Here is a 19,233-nt window from a genome sequence, read left to right as displayed (position 1 = left end):
GTATTTGAAGTAAACTTGTGTTTTTTGAACTGAACTGACCATTTAGTCAAGACCTTTTGGTTTCCACTGCAGTCTAATGTGGAAAATCAGGGATTCAAATGAAGTTATGGCAAAATGTAAAAGAAAGTATTTTTATTGACTATGGTATTATGGAGGAACAAGGACAGGAAAGCAAGAAATTTCAGCAGGCAGACAAGTACTGAAGGCAGCTGTGATTTCTGGCCTAAGCTTTCTTCTGGTAATTTCCATTCACTGTCAGTAATGAAATAGTTAATAATGTTGACACTGTGACAAATACCACCTTTAGGTTTTGATGATATGATGGTTCTTTGCTTACAAAGAAGCTGGAATATATTCTTTTGTGGATAGAACTTCAGTGCTATAATTGAGGGCACTGTCAAAACTAGGTATAATGAGATCTATAATTAGAGTCCGGTTAATGAAACAGAAAAAGGACACAGGACCTTCCCTTTACACTGTTTACACTGAATTTTTTTCAGATTGAATTTTGGTATCCTTTGTGGTGATAGTTCCTGATGAGATTTCACTTTGATTTTGGAATCAAAGAATTAAGAAAAATAGAAATTAAAAGGCTGTATTGTACCAGAAGGTCGGTGAGGGAGCTTAAAATTGGGTATCTACAGAAATACTGGTGATCTAAAAGCATTTTGTGATTAGTTGTGGCTATAATTCTGCTTTCAAAATTAAATTTCAGTTTAATTTCTGAGAAATAATTCAATTATGTATGGTATTTCCTTTCAAACAAAAACAATATACTAGACTAAAATGCTCAAGCTATACAAAATTATAACACCAATACTTCCCACCTCAGAGATGTGAACTTTCAGAGGTGCAGACAGTGTGAAATCAGCTGTAACTATAGAGCCACAATACACCACTGTCATTGGCATTTATCTGCTCTGCCTAGATCGAGGCTCACAGCTACAGTTCTGATTGCTTTTCAGATACGAGGTTTCCAGAGTCAGTTAGCAATTTCCATAGTCAGCTCTGTCTTGCTAGTCTGAATCCTATACTGCCTGATAAAGCTTTTTCCATACTTAGCTGGGAAGAGCATGGACGATCTAGCACATAGACTGAGTCATACACTAAGTCAAATATGTAGGGAACACTAAAACTGGGCTTGAAACCACTAACATAAAATCTAATCCACACCACTGTTCTCTTTCCATTGCTGGGAACCAGAGAGAGCAGCAGTGATATCAGCATTGCTGCTATTTGAAGTGCCACATTCTGAAGTTTGTATCATATCAAATATGCAAAAGGCAATAGACACATCTATTGATAGGTATGATTTCTGATTTGCTCTCTGCATCTCTTTTTGATATATTGGTCAGTTTGGTGGAGAAGGGAAAGAACCAATCAATAATGCAAGTATGCAATAACTCTCTTTAACTGTCTTATCAGAATGTAACATTAGAAAGGACGCACAATGAAGATGGAAAGAGGACACAATAAATCATGTGAAACCACACCAAAAATAGACTGACAGCATCTGTTCTTTTTGTCTCATAACCCAAAACCAAAATAGCTTTCACTACATCTAAAAGGAGCATATTTAAAACAGATAAAAAATTTTGTCAGGCAATGCCTGTTAAAAAAGATTAAACTCTTCTGAGTATATGAATCATATCGTAACCTTATAGTACCATTTCACCCTGGAATGTGTCACCTTTCTTAGCACTATGACTGTCTTTTTGAAAGTGTTTAGCAATCATTGTTTGTTTGTAGCTCAAACAAGGGAAATTTGGGCCCCTTGATCAGTGTAAATTGATCCTGTCACTTTCCAAATCCTGATGTGAAACTGTACTATGGAAGTCCACTGGAAAAAGAGTTCGTTCTGAACACTATACTGAAATGAAAGACTGCTGATCCACTAGCCTGCAGGATTTTTATTTGTGCCATGGATGATCTTAAAGCTGTCAGAAAGGATTTTTCCAAATTCATTTTTTTTCTGTTAAAGATGCAGTATCTATAATAATAGCATTTACACTCTTCATTATTTCTTAAAATTACATATATCTACTCATACTTTCTGACCCTAAACACTGACAAGAGAATAATTTAAAAAGCAAGTTAATTGTTGTGCTGTCTATTCAGATATCTCTCATTAGCAGGAATATAAGAATGGTAAAAAATTATCTATAAAAGTTCCCTCCTTATTGAAAATAAATTAATCTTGACCTGAGAAGAAAAAGGAATATCTTGGAAAATCAAGGAATTGAAAAATAAGTTTGAAATTGCCCCATAAACAAGCCTATTTAGTATATCTGAGAGGTGCTTTATTGTAATCATCAGATATCACATATGAAATGTGTATAAGAAGTGACCCACAGTTCTGGGCAGACATAGGAGCCATATCTGAACGGGGATGGGTAAATGAGATATTTGGATCACTGAGGTATCATCTCAATGTTGGTGGTGCCCTTGTTACAAAATCAGCAATACTGAATGGCAGGACAGTTTTTTTCTCGTTGGACAAGTATTGAAGCCTAAGGTAAAAACACCACTACGGACAAGAATGAATGGCCTTATTAATTCCTAATAGTTTAACAGCTTTGGTAACATTCTGGATTTGACCCAAGGTTGGTTTTTTTTAAGGAAGCCTGGAGAAGCACTCGTATTAAGAAAGCTTTTTTTTGACAGCTTTTGTTGGGGGGGGTAACACTTTCTTTATCAAAATACAGTCAGATAGTATTTCTTAAATCAAGGACTCCTACAGCAGCAGGGTATTAGACAGTGATTTGATTCACTGACCTTTCTCAACAGCTCTGGATAAGGCATTGGATCCGTGGTCAAGGCTGTGTTTGCTGACCCGCATGCTAGAGCTAATCTAAGGGGACTTGACACACATGCAATGGTCTTTCTTTTCAGCTGTATTTTTACTTGAGTGGCAGGTTCACACAAAAAGGTGATAAAACACCTATGCTGACAGAAGTTTAGATGATAAGCTTCTAAATATAGTCATCTATCATTTTAATTAAAACCAATATCATTTTCACTTTATTTTGTCAGTGTTTGAACATTTTTTATTTTTTTATTGTCTTATCCTCAAAAGAAGAGCATAAAAGGCCTTAAAATATTAGTTTGGAAATGTATTTTGAAAATGCAAATATGTTTAATTTGCAGTCAGTTGTAGCAGATTATTTTTCTGAAACTGGGTACATGGCAAGTAATTTGTGAGGGTTGTACATACTCTACAATTAATTGATTAATCTTGTCTTTGCTCAAACATATACTCTGCTGTAGTTCTTCTCATCCCTAGAATATCTGATATGTATAGGGTAAGGCTAAATGGTCTCCTTACCTCCCTTTAACAGGCATCATCTGCAAGATCACGCATAGCCCATTGTTGTCCACAAAGCACATAGTAAGAAGTAAAAAAGTATTCATTGGGATACAGTCCTTTCTGATTATTATATATCCATTTTCAATCCCAAAATAATTATACATTTTATGTCCAAAGCTTTACGACCTAAAGCAATATTTTACATCTGTCAAGAATGATTTATGCAATAATGACTTAAACTGCAAAATGGAGTCCTCAAAGGAAGAGCTGTCAAACATTTTCACCACAAATAACTTTATTGAAATAAGAACTGATATCCTGTATAAACAATATATTGCCTTCAAGTATAATTCAGATCATATGGCCATAAGGTTAGTGAAAATGAAGCGAGATAGTGAAGAATATGATACTGCTGCCTTGATATCAGTATAATTTTTGAATTAAGCAGATGTTAATGCCTAATGGGCAATACTTGGAAAAAAAATTTGTTTCAAAATAATAGTTCTTATGATTTGTGTGCATTTATCTATTGCTGTTTTTAAAAAGGGATAGTTACATTCAAAAAGAAATTTACTGTGTCTTTAATCCCATGAGTACATCCAGTGATCTTAGTGAAGCTTCTCGCACAATGAGAACCTATAAATTTGGACCCTTAGTTTTGGCATACATCTGCTCCCATTAACCATTTTTCTCACTAATTAATTATTTTGGTAACTATGTAATTGCCTACTGTGGCACTACTGGAACAGGACAGAGGACTAGAACTTTGCCTGGATTGTGTCAATACCCTTCTGACAAGAAAAAGGAGTGAGGAGAAATTGAAAGCAAATGTAGGCTGTATTAACAATCTTATGCTGATACAAACACTGCTAGAGGAGCTAGTGAGAACAGGGCACTGGTGTGCTTGGGATAGGGTCTGCTGGATGCCTAAGTAATGCTGGCATCCCACCTTCATGCCATCTAAACATCTTACAAAAGACTATCACAAGCATTCTACACTTCTCTGCACCCTCCCCGCACTGCACAGTGAAAAGGGAAACAGGCCCAGTCCAAGTTACATATTTATAAAACCATGATACATTGAATTTTTATTTTCCTTTGACCACTGTATCTTCTGTCTGTTGTGTTTAAAGCAGTGTAGATTCAAGTCATTTTCTGAAAATCAGCTTGCTAAAAAATTGTTCCCATCCTTCTGTCCCATCTTCTTTGAGTGTGTGATCTGGCCAAAAGATTAAAGCAGTGAACAAACAGCAAGCAGCATTCAGTCTTGCATTGTCAAGACATTTAAAACTCAAAATCTTGCACTTTCATCTAGAAAAGTGGACTATAGATAAGTAGAGCATCAGAATCTTAACTCCCAGTACATATGCAATACCCTTTTTCTACAGGAAGAATTTCCTTTTAAACTGTGACATTTTAAAATTATGTGAGGTGGTATTTAAAATAAAAAAAAATTATTTATAGAGTGATTCCCTTTCTGATATCTGCATTGTTGGACTTCTGATGACAGATTAGCTTCATAAGTGATCCCACTGACATTTGCTTCACTTAAAATTATTAAAATAATTTTTAATATAATCAATGGCTTATGTAGAGTAAATGATAGTGTGATGTGAAATAAGGTTTTATTTACCATTCACTGGGCATTTGTTAGGAATGTGTAATATGGTCTTCAGAACCTCCTGTCAGTGGAACCTCAAGTGATTCACACCTTCATGAGGTGTCTTACTCCTCTGTATGCTTAGTATTATGCTAAATATTATACAATGGGTTGCTATGAAATTAAATGTCAAATCAAACTTGCAAGCAGTAGGTAGTTTACTGGAGTAACTTGTGTTACTCACAGGGAGAAAGTTACATTTCTACCTGTGCTAGAATTGACCTCTCAAAATATTCTCATACTACCTCACAGCACACAGTACAAAATGAGCCACTAACAAGGCACTAAACTCTTAAATTTTTAGAAAATTCTTGAAATTCAGTTTGCTCCACAACCTGGGGGAAGTCCTTGCTAAGTATCACTATTCTGTATATTGTTATTATATACAAAGTATGTTATAAAGGGGTGTATGTGTACATGCTATATATTGCAAAACCAAATTTGAGTGTCAGACCAATCTTGTCTTTTGTCAATTTTTGCATGTCATCAGTGACTTGATATTTTAAATTATATTTATGACTCCATATAGTTCACCTGTATTTGTTTAAATTTAGCTGATCATATAGTGCACATGGTAAGTCCTATTCACATTTAGACAGGTAAAACATTGAGGAATTCAATCCAAATTTGCCTAGAACTGCTGTCTATAGCTTTTGAAATTCCTTAACCTTCACACATAAAATCTAGGCATTTAAAGAAACAATTCACAGAAGTGAAGTTACTGAAAACCCTTATACATAAGATTGTTTATGCTAAATAATCCATAACTCAGCATTCAAAAGTATTTACAAAAGATATGGCAGTTTTTATGGACAGTATTAGTTTGGTTTGCCTTAAACAGATTATGGTGTGTTGCATGATGCCAGAATTCAGCATTTTAGAAAAGTATATATATACATATAACCAGTGATTGACAGATAAGCAGTGCTTTAGTTAAGCATCTTCCTTCCTGATGTCTTGGGAGACTGTAGCACTTTTAAACTAGCAGATCTCAAAATTGTGCTCTAGGCTGGTGGCTGGGAAAGTTAGCATTGACATTCTCCTTTTGCAATATTATTTTTAACACACACCAGGTTAACAAACACAGGCTAGATGTGTAAAAGACATACGGTGTCAGGTCTCCTGGGAAATCTACGTTCAATGCACAGCTACAGCAACAAATCTTGACCAAAATCTGCTCCAGACCATCAAAGCAGATCTAAGAATAAAGGGCTGTACTGAGAATCTGCTAAGAAGAATATGCTTAAATATTGGTAGCGTGGGTAGAATGGTTGGCCTGAGTCCTATCTGAATTATACCAGCCTAAGCTAAAAATAATATTACTTAAGTCTCTCTGAGGTAACAACAGAATTATTGAGAACAGGGTTTAACTCTGTGACTTTAAATGAAAGCACACTGCATGTGATTCTAAAATTGATGCAAACAACACACTGGCACTTCTCCAGAACTAATTTAAGCTCAGCATTTGAATATGAATTTCCTTTTCCTTCTCCCAAGAGTGTACACAGCAAGAGGCAAAATAAGGTACACCACGCTTATCCATTATTTGGACTTGTTAGAAAGATGGATGTTTTTGTAAATAACTCTGCGTAATTAAAAAAACAACCAAACCAAAACTGTACCTATAACTATTAGGTATCATAATTAGTTTTCATGTGCATGCATTTTTAAATCTCCAAAAACATTTATTCATTTTGTGCTCTTAACAGGAAAAAATCATCAACAGATTTAGCCATTCTGCATGTATTGAATCTTTACTGAATAACAGGGAAACTGTTCATAGGGTAGCTATCCAAAATTTGGATTCTAACAACATAATTTTAGAACAACTTCAGTGGTTCAGTTCCAACTTCACAATATCTCAGCTCTGGGAAAGGACTTGTCCCTTTCTTTATAAGCTAAGGCTTTCTTCACGATAGGGCATTTTTTTTAACTTTGTGGTACTTTTCACAGTAAAATATTACATTTAAATCAAGGTACGGTTCCTCTATGCTGATTACTTAAGAGATTTACATCTACTTTAAACCAACCAAGAGGAGAGCTTCTGTTCAACAGTTGCAAACACCATGCTAGCTTCATTCAGCTGTTAGAGTCAGTATACAGTGATACACTCCATACACCCACCACTCTGGGGGCAGATTCCCTTACTGATACACACAAGTGTACTCCATTGGACTTCAGAGAAATTACACCACTACTCCAGCAAAGGGTCTGGCCAGCACAACATACACAGTTCTTTTACCAATCAACTGACAGCCAAACACGCAAAAATCTTGAAAATAAAACCAGACTTTACCATCTTTGTGATAATAGGTGACTTCTACTTTCCTCTCCTCTGACCCCAGAAGTGCTTGAGCAATTTGGGCAATATGATGTCTTTTGGTCTCTGGCCCATGAAGAAAATCACAGGTGCAAGGTTTCTGCATGACATCTGGCCTGGAGAACCCGGTCATCTCACAGAACCCATCATTGCAGTAGATGATAGCACAATTCTGCACTCTAGCATTAGCAATGATGAATTTTTTATCTGCAATAAAAGAAAGTTATGCATTTTTTAGTACTCTTTCAACATTTCATATAGTGTCGATTGCATGGATGGATGCTGAACAACCCTTCTTCTCACGGGGAATGCCTGAAATGCAGAGATTTTCAGTCATTTGATGTAGCTAATTTGATCCATAGCTTTTAAAGAAACTTCAATCAATCTAGAATACATCAAAGATACTTGTTCTTTAAGGAAACAAAACCAGATTATGCAAGTCTTTGCAAATCTCCTTTCAACTTCAATTTTTTTTCTTTTTTAGCTTCACTGAAGCGCAGGTGATGAGCGCCGCCCTGTCAGTTGCACCTCAGGTAGGCCCATGAAAAGTTCTCTTCTGGGGAGAAGTGGGGCCTCAGGAAGAGGGTTCTACTGAAGTGAAGGGCTTACTAGGGTAAGGTCCAACCATCTCAGTCTACTCTCGAGGGATTTTCATTAGGTGAATGACAGTAAGTTCATAGTCAGTATTTTAATGAATCTATCTAGAAAGGAACAGAATAAAAAAATATTCCTTAAAAAAAAGGGGGAGTATGAAGGTACATTAAATTATTGTGATTTTGGAAACATTTTGCACAGTTTGCTGAAGTTCTGTGCTTCTGTCCATCATCTTTTTCCCAAACTCTTATCTGACAGAAAGATTCAAAATTTTCAACTCTCATTTAATTTGTTTCTGTTTACCACTATAACACACCATTCCCACTGTAGTTATAAATGTGCAGCTTTGATACATTTACTGTTAATAACATTAATTTCTGCTTGCTTAATTATACTAGGTGGTTGCTTGCTTTATAAAATATTTCTTACATGACACCAAGTTATTATAGTAGTACAGCTCCTCAAAATTTTAAATATGGTCTGTTTGGGACACAGTGAAACATGTGGAGAGAAAAATACATATTTCATTCTTACATTTTCTACTGTCTTTCAATCAGGCTGAACTCTCACTGTCACATGCCTATTTAGCAGCTAGTGCTTTATTAACTAAAAAAAATGTACACTGCACAAAAACTTTACTTGAGTAGCAACGCCAACTTAACATTTAGATAAACTAGGACTAAAAACACGATTTCTATTTTTTCCTCAAATAATATAAATATTACAAATGTTAATGTAGATTTAAGTATAAGAAAGTATATAAACTGGAATTAGCTGTAAAGGTTTGCACCAGACTGATACTAAAATTATGCTAAATATTTAAATCAATGTACATACATAAAACTACTGTTTCTAAATGAAATTCATTTTAAGCATCAAGTGTTCCTTCTAACACTTAATAGTAAACCAGAGTTCCTGCCAGGAAAAACACTTCAGCTTCAGCCTCCTTGACAGATAGTAAGCTGCTGCATTGCAAAAGATCTCACAGACTCTTCCTAAGGATGTATTTGTACTGGTTTGATAGATATTTTAGACTTACATAAACAAAACAGAGAAATTTGACAGCTCTATTAAAATTCAGTCATGACAACAAGGTAAGAGAGTATTTTTTCTTTAATAACTCTTCTGCATATTATCTGCTTCCTCTAAATCAGTCAGACTGTTCTGCTTTATTTTGAAAAGGCAATTATAACTAACAGCAATAACAATCATAACAACAATAAATCTAGCTTATTTTTTAGACATTTCACAGGCAGCAAGATTGTACACTCTGCTTTTAGAGCCATCTCACCAGTTCAGAAGAAGGTAAGAGATATAACTTCTATAGCTATACAATATGGATACAGTCAAAGACAAAAACTATTCCTTGAAATAGTAAGGGCAAAAGCCCCAACATCTCCCTTCCCCAAAACAGCAGCCAATAATTCAAGTCGGTAATCTGTATTCTAGATCAAAAATAATGTTACTCCTGCCAGGGATCCCCTCCTTACCTCCCGGGTTTTCTTTTCAAGCTACAAACTTAAAATAGTCTGGAGCTGCTGTCCATTTAGTCACAAGCAGAATCAAACTACTGTACCAAAATAGATAGAAAGCGAGAACTTACTTTGCCCTTCAAATTTTCGAATGATTGTACCCAAAAATGTATTTTGTGGTGCCACATGACCTCTGCGAACAGGCATGTTTGTACAGGTCTTCGGTTTTCTGTGCACAATGACTTCTCCAAGGATCTCCTACACGGCTCCAGCCCAAAGCACCGAGCCAGCTACCCTTTGTGACAAATCATCGTCCTCTGGAGATCGGAAATCTCTTCCCATTAGCACCACTTCTAGAGACACGCTTTTCCTACTGGAGTCAGATCCATCACCCAGTTTCTTTCTTTTTCTTTCTTTCTCTCCTTGCTTTCTTTTCTATTTTTTTTTTCCTTGAGGAGCTCGGACGCTATTGTCTGGGGCGGGTAGGGGTGGGGTAAGCAGGAGGAGGTGGGGGGGTGGGGTGGGGGGTTAGATTACAAGGGTAATCGATCTCTAGCACCAAACATCGCCAATTTTCCAAAGCAAATGGCTGTGACCCGGCAGTTTCCGACGCTGTAGTGGTGGTTTGAGGGCTGGAAGACTAATGTTGCTCCGCTGCCAGAGGGAGTGACGTTCCCCCCCTCCGGGCTTCACCAGGGCGCGCAGCAGCTCGGATTACTCAAGCGTGGTTTAGCAGGAGCCAGCCAATAAATCTCTTCAAAACTCAGCGACAAACAGCGGCATCAGGAATGAGCTACACCCCAGCAGCACCGCGACGTGCCACATCCCCACCGCGGCGGCTGCAGGGGGGCAGCGGGGACATCGGGCACTGGCGGCGGGGGGGCCCCGCCACCTCCGGCAGCCCCGGCGTCCGCCCTCCGGCACCGCCCGCCCTGCGCGGCCCCTCCGCGTGGCCCGCCGGGGAGCCCCGGGCGCTGACAGGGCCGGGGGAGGGAGGGAGCTTGGAACACGCCCCGTCTGGGGCGGGGGGAGGCGCGAATAGGGGTCGATTCTGAGCGATGGGGGAGCGGGGGAAGGGACCACCGGAGCCCTCGGCATCCTTCCTCGCCCCAGTGGACGGGATCGCCCCCTCCTCCCGCAGCGTGACCCAGGCGAGGACTTCCCTTCGCCACACGACCCCCTCCTGGGAGGCAGGGGGATCCCTCGGGGGCCGAGGCTCCTCTCGGAGGGTGCAGGGTGTGAGCTCTGCCCGGCCGCCCTCGCCCGGCCCGCGGCGGCACCGAGCGAGTGCCGGGGCCGCTGAGCTGCAGCCCCGGACCGGGCTCCGCCCCGCCGGTCGGGCCGGGGCCGAGGAAGGGGAAGGGGCCGGGTCGGGGCTCCTCGCCGGCCCGGAGCTGTCCGTGGTGCTGGAGCCGCCCCGCTACCGGGCCCGGGGTGCACCAGCCTCCCCACATCTGGCTCCTCTCAGCTTCTCCCGTCCCACAGGAATAGCTGGGGAGGCTCCCAGGGGAAGCGGGTATTATTTTCAGGCTGTAATTAAGGCTTCCGGCACTATCCAGCAGGCAGAACGGTGTGCGTTCTGCACGGCTCGGCGAGGTGATACAGGGAGGGAGCTGGGCGCAGCCATGCGATGCTGGAAAGGCATCTCCAGGGTAGTGCAAAGCAGTGGCGGCTTCTTAATAAACTCACAGGGCAAAAAAAAGAGAGGCACCTGAGCACAGTTCTTTGTAATCGCAAGCACAGGATATTGAGCCGGCGAACCACCGCCTCCCACCTGTTCTTCCGCAGCACAAACAGGTGTTTCCTTATTCCCGTGAGCTTTTCTCAGGTGTGGCCTTTGTTTCATTGTTACCGTGTGCCATCTTCTATATTAATCAGAGGTGGGACACAGTCTGTTGAGTAGGTGGGTACATTTCTTGATTAATTTAATGTAATCTCACTGGAATCGTCCCGGATTTACAACTGTAAATGATGTCTGAAAATATAATTTATATATTCATAAACTGTATTTAGATGGCTTCATAGTAATTAACTGTACACTAATTACAAAGCCTTAGCTACACTAAATACGTAATCAAGTACATAATCAATCCTAGGAAGTGAGCATTCCTTATTTACAGAAGAGAATGTTTTAATCTCTGTACTCAGTGGTATGAATCAAAGGAAAAGCAGACATATTTTTCTGTAATAATAATTGAAGAAGTAATTCTTGTGACTCTGATGAACACTAGAGAATAAATCTCTTAAAATATTTTAAGCTACTTTTCATTTTGTTTGGACAGTGGATAAGGCTGCAGGTTGGATTTTTCTTTTTCTGCTCTTCAACTTTACCAAGGACATATATTTCCCTGAAAAGGTATTCAAGTTCCCAAAGACAGCAGTAGAAAGAGTGTACACGAGTGAGAGGAGCATATTTATTTTAACACTTTCTATAATACCTAATATCTAGTCAAGACATAATGGACTTCATTCTCATTTTTACATTAAAAATAGCACTTTGATGTTTCTATACCAGCAACAGAAAATAAACACAATAAAGTTGTGACCTGTACTGAACAACCAGTGTTTGTTTCTAGTATTCAACACTTAGAAGCAAACTAGATCAACTACAGGCCAGTGAAGTCCAGAGTCCAGTGCTTTAAGTGCCTATCTGGAAAGAAAACAAGTAAAAAATAAAAGATAAAAATAATTTTAAGAATTAAAATTTTCCTGAAGCTCCATCTTTTCATGTTAAATTTGAGAGCCACGCTATTCTTGCCTGAAAACTGAAGGCACCAGAACTCCATGACTCTAGAAAACCTTTTTTTGTTCCGTCTCCTGATGGCAGCTTGAACTTTGATGTTGATTATGTGAATATATATTAAACAGAGTATACTTTTTCTTTTGTTTTCCTCACCTTGATTGGTTTAGAACCTGATCAAGACAACCCCAGCCAAAGCAAGATAACTGCTGCTAAAAGACAAGGTCTGAGATGTAATAACTACAGGAGCAATAGGTGGCATCGGAAAATCTTTCATTGTGGTGATTTACACCAATGCAGTCTTGTAGTTGATCTGTTGCTCCTGGAGTGCTTAATATTCATTGCGTATAATGCTTGATAATTTTCTGAAGCAAGCCAATAGTGAGAGAAGCGAGAGAGGAAAATATAATAAAACTGAACAATTTACAACAAATACAGAGAAAGTAGTGTGGAAGAATTTGCATTTGATTAGGAAAATATGCATGCAAGTGGGAAAGTTTGAATTCATTATAAATGTGCATCTCTGGAGTGATGAAAGAAATGTAGAATGCCATGGAGACATATGTTTTATCTATAAAGTTGTACAGTTGCTAACTCTCCAAGAGTCCAAAATACCGAGGGAGAGTGTCTCTGGAGCTAAAACCCATCCAGCATCGCTGATCCCCTGTCCTCTGCCCCCTTGTGATATTGCCCCTCGTGGTACCGCCCTCGCCACAGACCAGTGATAACTCCCCAGTGAGCACTGCTGCTCCACAGTAAAAATATATATGGAATTTCCTGGCCTCAGGGACAGTAGCTGATTTTGAAATAGTGGTTTCAAGGTTTACACCAGCGTTTTCAATACTTTCTTCTCAAGTGCCTTAGGAGAATTTAGAGGAATATATGCCTGGAGATGTGTTACTGATCTATTTCAACATCTTGGCATTTAACAATTAAATCTGCTATTGTCAGGAAGAGATAGCTCTGGAAAAATGGCTCTAATCATATTTCTCATCATAGTTTTGGTGGAAAAAAAATAAAGGAGACAATCAGATTTAGTCCAGCACTATTATTGTACTTGACTGTGTCTTTTCCTCTTTGATGCTTCAGAAGACTTTCCCTAAGAGAAATGTCTTTCTTTTTCCAGTTTAAATAATCCTTAACCATATGCTGTTATTTTTCAAAGTCCTATGTTTTTCATTTCATTCTTGTTGTGATGTTATGGTTTACCCTCCTGTAGACAGATTTTTACTAATGCATTCCTATTTGAATAAATACTTTCTGTACCGGAGCAATATTCAGTTAAGTCTTGATAGTTCTTGGGGTTTTTCTTCTTTCTTTCTGTTCTGTCCCACCATTGTTCCAGCTAGCATAAGATATTTGTGTTGCTTTTACCATGTCTACCCTGTATACCCCTATAATTTATTCATCCATCTATTTTACATATGCTTACAATTTTAAATAAGGCTGGGAGTGTCTTCAGAGCTGTTGAATGAAATCCTGAAACTTTATTTAGAATCCTATTTTGTGCTAAGATGGCCTTTGTGATTCCTTGACAGGTTGATGAATCTTGTCATCACCTTTGGTTTTTATCAGTCTTGTTTCTTGTCTTTTTACTTTTTAATATCTTTCCAGAATTTCAAGTTATAGCTCTAGATTTTGTTTTAATCCTTCACAATAATAATGATCATCATTTAGATTATAACTGTCTGTGCTTTAGGCACAAGCAAAGTATGCAGTTGCCTGGGACAACAGACTGCCAAATTACCTCTGTTGGAGAAGATAGAAATCGGCTGCTTGAATATCATGAGCAGCCAAATAGCAAATCTCTGCTGATGTAAGTAAGAGAGGCACAGGGTAAGTGTGGCAGCAATTGCTTGTGGCAGAGCTGGCTCCTTCCTTGCCTTTGCTTGCACTGTGCTGATGCCCCAGGATCACCAGGTCATTCCTAATCCTACAGCCACATGGTCTACACAGCTGCCTACACAGCAAAATTGGAATACTTCGTTATCATAGTTACAAAATTAAACTTGAATTAGGTCTGATTATGGTTATTTTGTGTTTCACTTTTGCTGTCTAAAAAAAAAAAAGGCTTCTGTTTCTGTCAAGACCACTGATGTCAATGAGATCACACAGAGGTGATTATTATATTTGGCCTTAAGGTATACATCATTGTTGTGTCTGCATATGGGTCTTATAAGTGTTCAGGATTTCAGATATCTCAATGGGAGAAAATATATCAGGTTTTTAGTATCATAAAAGAAGTATCTGCATCAAATTACGGTCCAAACAGTGATTACAAATTTCTAGTTAATTTTACAGTTAATTTAATGAGTAATAAAAAAAGTTATGTTATACTTACTTTGGATTTCATTCAGTGTATATTTCACACGTAATTCACTCTGGGAGACAATAATTTGGTGACAGGAATATGAATTATAAATGCAAAATCTATAAGAGCAAAACTACTGTGACCTAAATTTCCTAGGCTAGTAAAGGAAAAATCACACGGGAAAACAGTAAGACAGCAAGCAACTTCACTTTTTTTGGACGGATTCATAGAAAGTTAAGGCAGCTATTCTACAGTTTACATTGCTGTTTTTACATGCTATGTTAGAATGCCTAGGGATTCAGAACCTCATGACTTAGGATCAGTTTGGAATAAGCATGTACAGGTCATGAAAATAGAACTACGAAAAGCATCAATATATCCATCTAGTCAATGCCTTGCCAGTGGATCGTTCCCTTTAGTATATTTGCATTTGTATTATTTATTTAGCATTTAAATTATTCAAGCAATGAGGCTTCCGCTTCTTCCTCTGAGAGACTCAGTATCTCTTTGTCTCACCACAGGGCTTCATTCCCTAATATTAAGCCACAGTTTTGGTGTGGGCTCTTGCTTTGGGAGTTTACAGTATTAAGATGCACATCTTGTTTTCCTGGGTTCTTGGTCTGAAACAGTTGCCTCAGGCTACTTGGTGCTGACCTTCTCTGGCCAATTAAGAGCATCAGGAATGACCTCAGCATGTGCTGTGCCTTTCCAAGATTTTCTAGCTAGATTAAGTGCTATGATTCTATGATTCTGACAGCCATCAGTCCAGAAAGAATGTTGATTATAATTAGGCAAGACATGAAACATACTTCTATTAATTTATTTGTTTCCTCATACTATATATAGAAGAATTTTAATGGTTTGCAAAAGCAGTACCCTGCTCCATATATTTGTGAGTAATTCTGTACCACAGGGAACTGTAATTGAAGGTAAATATGTGCATTCTTTGTAATCTGTCTTCCATCATAACAGAAATTCAGAGATGTTATTTTCTAATAATAGTTCATACAAATTCATGTAAGAATTATTATAATTATATCACACATCTTAAGTTTGGTCCCTTCAGAAGAGTAAGACTAGCAAGTAGGAATGAGCTGGAAAAGGGAACAAATTCACTGCTTCATCATGAAAAAGATGAGTTATTGTCTGTAAGTTACTCACTGAACTAGATCCATATATTTCTAAAATTAATTATCTTTGTACTCAAATTCCCGCTGCCTTCTCCACAGTGTATTCAGACATTAAGTGATAGGACTGCCATCTGTCAGGTGAGGTACATTCCTTTTCTTAGCTTCTCACTTGAATAAACTGTGTGGTTAGAATTTCTTCTTCTACATCTACACATTCTGCATGTGTTTTTACCAATATTGATGAAAGCGTGCACCTTGCATTGGATCAGGTTTATAGTGATTTCTGGCTCTCACCCTAATGCCAATAAAAGGTAAAGCAGTGGTCTAGGCCATCCTGAGGTTGCAAGGTTTCTGGTTTTGCCTGAAGTTCCTCCTAGTTCAACTGTAGAAGGGTTCTGGGGCACGTGTCCTCAGAGAAAGGTAGCCTGAACTAGGATCTTTAGAGTGCGTAGCCCCAGCACATTCTGTTCTGGTACAATTTCCTTTCATGGAGAATTTCAAACTGTTTAATTTCTGAGCAGTAATAAATAAAACCGGGCTATATAAAAATCTTTCGCAAAATGGAATTCCTCTTCCTAACCAGTTCTGTAGACACGGTGCCTCTCTTCTGGTGGGGTTAACTTCAGAGAGGTCATAAGATAAAGAAGATTATTTCTATTCCTCAGCCTTTTTCCTCATATCAGGCAATAGGGGCTGAATTCCTGCTTGGATAGCATTTCCGTATGCTGCTATCTTAGCAAGCAGTCGATAGTCAGAGCTCCTCTTTTCATCTCCTCTGCCCTGCAGCAACTGACAGTGAGGCACTGCTGAGCAGCTGTAGGGGTGAAAAAGGACAGCAGCTGCTCTGAAGGAACTTGGTTCATGTTGGACATTTTTCCTGAGAGTGACCAAGAAGGAGCAAGACCTTTTATCTCCTTTAGACAGTATCAGATTGTATGTGTTTTCAATCAGTAATCACATATAAATTTCTTTCCAGCACAGGTTCACTTTAAGATCAATAAAATGCAGTTTTGAAGCATATCAATGGTTTGTTTTGGGCGACAGTGTCCCGGCAATACAAATAATCTAAGCAGATTTATTTATTTTAATTTTAATACATAAATATGAGGTTTGGTTTGCTACCATTCCTTGGGCTGATGATATGATATTTTATGATTTTGGATAAATTTTATTCGCTTTTATGCTTCGTGTCATGTTTCTTATTGATTTCAGCTTTCTGTCTTCATTGATTAACCCATATCTGCTACTTATAGTTAGTTATTTGTGTCAAAGACAGAGGGATAGAGGGAACAGGTAGATCGAAGTGTAAATGGACCACAAACTATCTGTCTGATATGAAGAAGAAAGGTGGAAGGACAGTTTCATAATCTGGACTCAAAGAGTACAAGTGAAGAGACTGAAACTGGCCAGAAATGCACTAAACTTTAGTAGCCAAAATTAAATATAAGTTCAAAGAGTTTAGGGGGGAAAATTGACTGCCATCAACTCTAAATGCAGTTTCAGATGCTTAGTCCAGCTTGAGACTGTTTCCAGTATTCCTAAGGATGATTGTTATGTATCCCCAAAGACCCTGTAGACCTCAATCAGAGTGCAGTCAGCTTGATAAATTTGGATATGGTGTCCCAGAACACAGCATAGCAAATAAATTCCTATTTCACTCATAAGAAAAAAAACCCACCAAAACAGCACGAGGCTTTAGTGTCAATGGCTCCATACTGTCTTGATGAAGGTAATTTTGTTTTTCTAAATATCTCAGTAGTAGTACATTGTGTTTCCATGTTAATTAGAAAGCCCCAGCAAGCAGAGTTTGCTTTTTTCATTTTAATGTTCTATACCATCTTTGCTCTTTCTGCATTCTGTTAACATACTTTACACAGTCACTTCATCTAAATAAGGTAACTGCAGTTTCTACACTGTGCTCACTTAGTCATTAACAATTTTATTATTAGCATATTCTAACACTCAGTTCTGTAGGCGAAGCTTTCTCCACCTGGCATGTATATTTTCTCCCTACAACTGTATTTTTCCACATTTAATTTTTCAGTATTATTCTTACACTAATAATATTTTTGCATAACTGTGTAGAGTCCAGAATCGCATAGACTAATTCTCTCCGACACTGTACTTATCAGTGCTTTTGTTCACATTGCTGTCAACTATAATCTGAAAATATTCAGGTCACATATTTCTTTTTCAATATTTCCACTTTTCTTTTATAATATCATAGCATGAGATCATGTCTAATTATATTACAAAAATTGGCATTTGTCTTATTCATTTTGAAGAGATACCCATATCCTGAAACATCATTTTCCTCCACAAAGGTAGTGTATGAGCTGATCTGCTGTCTCTGAAGATAAAATGCATGTAATATAGGCCATATTTCCAGGTGCCTCTGTGAAGCTAGTATCTCCAGAATTATATTGATGCAGCTGCAAATGAATGGGTAGATTTTTCATCAGTGCTAAATGCTGTATTCAATAACCCTGCTGAAGCCAACATGAACCACAGGTACTTGGCGAGTGAGAGTTTTGCTTGTAATCTCTGATAACAGAGAGAGACACTCGAATGACATACGGTGTTTTGTAAAAAGGTCTTTTGCTGCCCAAGACGGAATTTATTTAAATAATCTCCTGGATTTCCTATTTCTGCCATTATGTCTACTTGATTGAAATACAAGTAAGATATACATTTTCAGTCTAGTTTTTTCCAGGAGTTGTCTTTCATCTAGTTCAAGTTATTTGGCAGGATGAACAATAATTTCAGATGAAAGGCAACTTTTCTACCTGTAAAGAGTAATAAAAGCACAGCTATACCAAAATATATGTTCAGAAATAGCAAGATTTGCTCATCATAACACATTCATTTACTTGGCATTTTTCTTTTTATCATTATTTGTTAAGTTATTTAAGAGAGGTGCATATTAAATCACAGTGTAGATATTAATTCTCTTGATGATTATGATAATTTTTACTATTTTTTATACTTATTTGTATACTTTATATTTATTTTCACAATATAATAGCCAAACTATCCAGATATGCTTTCTGAAAGAGGAGTTCTTCTGTACATGCAAAAGCACCCGAAGCAGTCACTCAGAAACTGCATTTTAACTCAGTAATCAGACTGTTCACTGGTGGCTTTGAAAGTCTAGTTTCACAACTCTTGAAAAAAAATCAATACAAACATACATTAATTAATTTTTTTATGCCATTTGAGCTAGATAAATATTCATTTACCCATTTTTCTCGTATGTTGTGTTAATAGCCAGAGAAAAAGCACATCTAGGATATAAAAACCCACCATGTTCTTGTGTCAGTTTAGGACAGTAATGCACAACTGAGATGACTGGTTATCCAAATTGGCCTCCAAACTTCCAGAACTTCCACACTGTGATAGATCCAGAGGCAGATTCAAATACAGAGCTGTACTGTTGAAAACATAGGCCTTGTTTTTATCCCAGTCTACCATGAAAAAAACAAAAACATGAAGTCATATTGAATATTAAGAGGAAATCTTTCCTAAAGGTATTTTTAATTGTTACTAATAAAACTTTTTTTCCCCCCAGGGAATGCTGACATTTTAGGAAATGGACATTCCAAATCAGAGGACTGTTCTGAGGGAGAAATTGTGATAATCTCAAATATTGATTTCATTGTTCTCTCACCTGAAAACTCAAGATTGCTGTGATTCACTTGA

At 37.9% G+C, this 19,233-nt stretch overlaps 1 protein-coding gene across 3 annotated transcripts in view; it reads right to left on the bottom strand.

Annotated features, from left to right (window-relative positions):
- KCNH7 (potassium voltage-gated channel subfamily H member 7) overlaps positions 1-10,164 on the bottom strand; it is a 220,409-nt gene extending 210,245 nt beyond the window's left edge. For all 3 annotated transcript variants that reach the window (XM_032693714.1, XM_032693715.1, XM_032693716.1), the window contains exons 1-2: positions 9,485-10,164; positions 7,264-7,494 (exon numbers count right to left, since the gene is read on the bottom strand). In XM_032693714.1, coding sequence (XP_032549605.1) covers positions 7,264-7,494; positions 9,485-9,560 — 307 coding nt within the window. In that variant the 5' untranslated portion in view covers positions 9,561-10,164. The remainder of the gene's footprint in view (positions 1-7,263; positions 7,495-9,484) is intronic.
- Between the last annotated feature and the right edge of the window lie 9,069 nt (positions 10,165-19,233).

This window comes from Chiroxiphia lanceolata, chromosome 7, assembly GCF_009829145.1.
Source record: "Chiroxiphia lanceolata isolate bChiLan1 chromosome 7, bChiLan1.pri, whole genome shotgun sequence".
In the NCBI taxonomy this organism is placed as follows: Eukaryota; Metazoa; Chordata; class Aves; order Passeriformes; family Pipridae; genus Chiroxiphia; species Chiroxiphia lanceolata.
Note: the sequence above shows the minus strand (reverse complement) of the source record. Positions and strands in the feature narration are given on the sequence as shown.